The sequence below is a fragment of the Poecilia mexicana genome, unplaced genomic scaffold (genome assembly GCF_051168715.1).
Source record: "Poecilia mexicana isolate PSO_F unplaced genomic scaffold, ASM5116871v1 scaffold_16, whole genome shotgun sequence".
Classification (NCBI taxonomy): domain Eukaryota; kingdom Metazoa; phylum Chordata; class Actinopteri; order Cyprinodontiformes; family Poeciliidae; genus Poecilia; species Poecilia mexicana.
In genome coordinates, this window is record NW_028263385.1 from 11,982,697 (window position 1) to 11,987,118 (window position 4,422).

Here is a 4,422-nt window from a genome sequence, read left to right on the forward strand (position 1 = left end):
CTAGAGGTCAGCACGGAGACCAAATGGACTCGCTAGAAAGAAGCAGAAGCAGGCCAGGAGACCAACAGGACTCGTTATGAACCCTAGAGGTCAGCCGGGAGACCAAGAGGACTCGTTATGAACCCTAGAGGTCAGCCCAGAGACCAAGAGGACTCGTTATGAACCCTAGAGGTCAGCACGGAGACCAAATGGACTCGCTAGAAAGAAGCAGAAGCAGGCCAGGAGACCAACAGGACTCGTTATGAACCCTAGAGGTCAGCCGGGAGACCAAGAGGACTCGTTATGAACCCTAGAGATCAGCCCAGAGACCAAGAGGACTCGTTATGAACCCTAGAGGTCAGCCGGGAGACCAATAGGACTCTTTATGAAACCTAGAGGTCAGCCCAGAGACCAAGAGGACTCGTTATGAACCCTAGAGGTCATCTCAGAGACCAAATGGACTCGCTAGAAAGCGGCAGAAGCAGGGAGGGAGACCAACAGGACTCGTTATGAATCCTAGAGGTCAGCCCGGAGACCAAGAGGACTCGCAAGAAAGTCGCAGAAGCAGGCCGGGAGAACAACAGGTCTCGTTATGAACCCTAGAGGTTAGCCTGGAGACCAACAGGATTCGTTATGAACCCTAGAGGTCATCTCGGAGACCAAGAGGACTCACTACAAAGCAGTAGAAGCAGGCAGGGAAAAAAAAAGGTCTCACTATGAACCGTAGAGGTCATCCTTGAGACCAAGAGGACTCGCTACAAAGCAGTGGAAGCAGGCTGGTAGACCAACAGGATTCGTTATGAACCCTAGAGGTCAGCCCAGAGAACCAAGAGGACTCGCTATGAACCCCTGTAGGTTCACGTTTTTATCTAGAAGTACCATCTTTCAACCCAATACCTTAGTGTGCCTGTTTGATACATTTTCAGAAGTGTATTGCAGATGCCTCCGATCACACGTCTGACTGGATGAGGGTTCTTCTGTGGCTGGTCTGTAACTGACTGGCTGTCTTTGTGGGTTTCCTCATGAGATGGCTCCTGGTTTTTCTGTTCCACAAATTCCCTGAACCTTTTGTTCAGCTGTTCCACGTCAAGCTCTAAGGTCGTGTTTTTCTCCTCCAGGGCAGCGTTTTCCTCCTTCAGCGTGGTGTTTTCTCTCTCCAAGACAATGGTTTTCTTATACAGAGCCTTTCTTTCCTGCCTCAGGTTGGAGTCTTTCTGGGCATAAACTTTTTTTTCCCCCTCCAAGATGAAGTTTTCCCGCTGCAGGGCGGTGTTTTTCTCCTCCAGGGCGGTATTTTTCTCCTCCAGGGCGGTGTTTTCCTCCTTCAGCACGGCGTTTTCTTTCTCCAAGTCAGTGTCTGTTTTATCCAGAAGAACCCTCCTTTCCTTCCCCAGGTTGTAGACTTCCTCAGGATAAACTTTTTTTTCCCCCTCCAAGATGAAGTTTTCCCGCTGCAGGGCGGTGTTTTCCTCCTTCAGGGCGGTGTTTTCCTCCTTCAGGGCGGCGTTTTCCTCCTTCAGGGCGGCGTTTTCCTCCTCCAATACTGTGGTCTTCTTATCCAGGCGAATCCTCCTGTCATGCCTCAGGTCGGAGACTTCCTCGGCATAAACTTTGTTTTCTCCCTCCAAGATGACGTTTACCTGCTTGTAGACAGAGTTTTCCTCTTTCAGGGCGGCGTTTTCCTCCTTCAGGGCGGCGTTTTCCTTCTCCAGTACTGTGGTCTTCTTATCCAGGCGAATCCTCCTGTCATGCCTCAGGTCGGAGACTTCCTCGGCATAAACTTTGTTTTCCCCCTCCAAGATGACGTTTACCTGCTTGTAGACAGTTTTCCTCCTTCAGGGCGGTGTTTTCCTCCTTCAGGGCGGCGTTTTCCTCCTTCAGGGCGGCGTTTTCCTCCTCCAGGCCGGTGTTTATCTCCTCCAGAGTGTTGATTTTTGCCGTCAGGTTGATGCTCTCCTGCTCCAGAGCCCTGAATTTCTGCTTCAGGGCATTGATTTCCTTGTCATATTCCATATGTTTCTTCTCCATGGCAGTGTTTATCTTGTCCAGTCTGGCGTAATCCTCTTCTAAAGTCATGTTCATATCAACCAGATTTTTAAATTCTTCATCCTTCTCCCGAACAAGCTTATCTTTTTCAAATACTGCTTGTTCTAATGTCATAACTTGAAATTTTAACTCCTCATTTGCTTTAATGAGTGTATGAGTCTCAAATGACATCCTGCCGACTTCTTCCATGATCTCATGGAGCTTCTGTCTCTCTCTTGCTAGCATCCTTTGTACTCTTTCCTCCTCGGAATCAGAAGTCGAGTTCTTACTACTCTGACTCATTGTTAATATTTTATGTCTCGAAAAATCGTTTTTAAACTCTTGTTGGGATGCAATCCTTCTTCTTGCTCTCTAGCTTCTGCAATGGTTATGACCGTAGAATTCAACAGTGCAGCTTTTTGTGCATCACTCTTTGTGACATCACATTGCGTGATGTCATAATTGATGTCACTATCTCAGCAGAACAACTAGAAAACTGCTGAAGTTTGAATAAAAACAAACTTTATGGCTGAATGCAGCTTGGTTAAGCTGATGGCCATTGGAGACAGTTCAGCTGGTAAAATATCACCAAAGCTGAAATCCACACTTGGGAGACAGCGGCTCTTGAGGACAATGGACTGGTACAGCAGGGTGCCAGGACCAACGGTTAAAAGAAGAGTTTGTGCCCAAAGACAGAAAAAGGGGAAACAGGCGAGCATGTTGCCCAACTGGTGCCTAGGAAGCCACCAATTCTGACTCTCTTTCTGGCTAATGTCCGCTCACTGGATAAGATAATGGATTTGTTACATCTGAGCCTGAGAGTTTCTGCAGAGATGGACTGTGCCATTCTTTGCCTAACGTAAACCTGGCTTAACAGCAACATGCCATTGAGCCTTCCAGATCAACAGTATTCAGTTATTCCAAGCGGACCGCGACCAACACTCAGAAAAAACAATGTCAGAAGGAGCAGGACAATGTATGTAAGTGAATGCAGACTGGTGTACGAACTGTGGACGGGTTAACAGCTATCAGCCATCCTATCTGCTTCAGGAGTTTACTACGGTGATCGTCACCATTGTTTACATTCCGCTGGGTGCTAACGGCAACGAAGCATCGAAGGAGCTGTATGACACCGTTAGCTCAATGCAGATGAAGCACCCAGAGGCGTTTTACATGAGCTGGGGGACTTTAACCACGTGAAACTGACGGACACTCTGCCCAGTTTTTAGCGGCATGTCATCCATCTTACACTCTGGACTGTGTGTACACACCAGTGGTGGGAAGTAACGAAGTACAAGTACTTCGTTACTGTACTTAAGTACAATTTTCGTGTATCTGTACTTTACTTAAGTAGATTTAATAATGGGTACTTTCTACTTTTACTCCACTACATTTTACAGTAAGTATCTGTACTTTCTACTTCACTACATTTCTACAAAACCATCGCGTTACTCGTTACATCCAAGTCGCATTGCTCTTTTTTCCGTTAAAATGTGAAGTTCAGGTTCTTAAGGTGGCGCCGTAAAATCCGAGCAATAACGTGACTTACTGTCTGTTGTCACCCATCGCCTCCACCTTTACTCGCACGCGGCGCTCCAGACATGCGCAGTGGTTTCCTCTAATTGTCAGTAATATAATAGCGCTGCATAAATCATAAGATATGGCGACATGTAAAATCAGCAGCGCTTCGCTTTCACAGACGGTGAGACTTAGTCCAACTTTTAGCGTCACTTAGAAGGAAAGCTTAAAGAAAGGTAAGATCTGTGGACGTGATGCTAGCAAAGCTAGCTGTACTGACTGAGACACGTTGCATCGGCGATGAATAGAAAGTTGTCACTCATGCGCTGAATTATTGTGTGGAGGTGTTGACTGAGGTGTCGCATATGGGACAACGCTGTGACCAAAGTCTGCATTGATATGACATTCAGGAACGATCCGATTCTTCTGGACGGATCTTTACTGATTAAATTTATTTCAGCTCTAAATATTTAATATCTAGGTGTTTTATGGAAATGTGGATCTTTCAGATCAATTTGATAAGCAATTTTGAAGGTAAAACTTAATGTTTTTGTGTCACGTAGCGCCGGGTGCTGGTCTTGACTTGGTCTTGGGTTTGTGGTCTTGACTACAACTCTGCTACTGGCTCCTTGGTTGCATGTTCTCCCCCACCCACTTTCTTTCCATCCCCTTTCTGTTGGATTTCTGTAGAAATAAAAGCCACTAGTGGCAAAAAAAGTGAAGTTTATGCTATGTTAGGACAGGACAGGAGACAAGATGTTTCCATCCCTGAAATTATGATGCATAGAATCAGTAAGTCTAAAACTATGTTACAGAGAGTAAACACAATAAAAACATGCTTTATCTGTGGTATTGTTCATTAAAATGGCACATTTATGATGTATTAAAATTGGATAAGAT

The 4,422-nt window shown here is 45.8% G+C and overlaps 1 protein-coding gene across 1 annotated transcript; it reads right to left on the minus strand.

The window, feature by feature from the left end:
- Window positions 1-848: 848 nt before the first annotated feature.
- LOC148155002 (uncharacterized) lies at window positions 849-3,248 on the minus strand. Its single transcript, XM_088013994.1, has 3 exons — window positions 3,178-3,248; window positions 1,846-2,323; window positions 849-1,790 (listed from the first exon to the last, which is right to left on the minus strand). Exons 1-3 carry the CDS (start codon window positions 3,246-3,248, stop codon window positions 849-851), a joined length of 1,491 nt encoding a protein of 496 aa, XP_087870120.1.
- Between the last annotated feature and the right edge of the window lie 1,174 nt (window positions 3,249-4,422).

Coding starts and splice junctions, on each gene's coding strand:
- LOC148155002 (XM_088013994.1), bottom strand. CDS start 3,248: ATGGATGACATGCCGCTAAAAACTGGGCAGAGTGTCCGTCAGTTTCAC. Junction 2,324..3,177: donor GTTAAAGTCCCCCAGCTCAT/GTAAAACGCCTC, acceptor CGATTTTTCGAG/ACATAAAATATTAACAATGA. Junction 1,791..1,845: donor CCGCCCTGAAGGAGGAAAAC/GCCGCCCTGAAG, acceptor GTCTACAAGCAG/GTAAACGTCATCTTGGAGGG.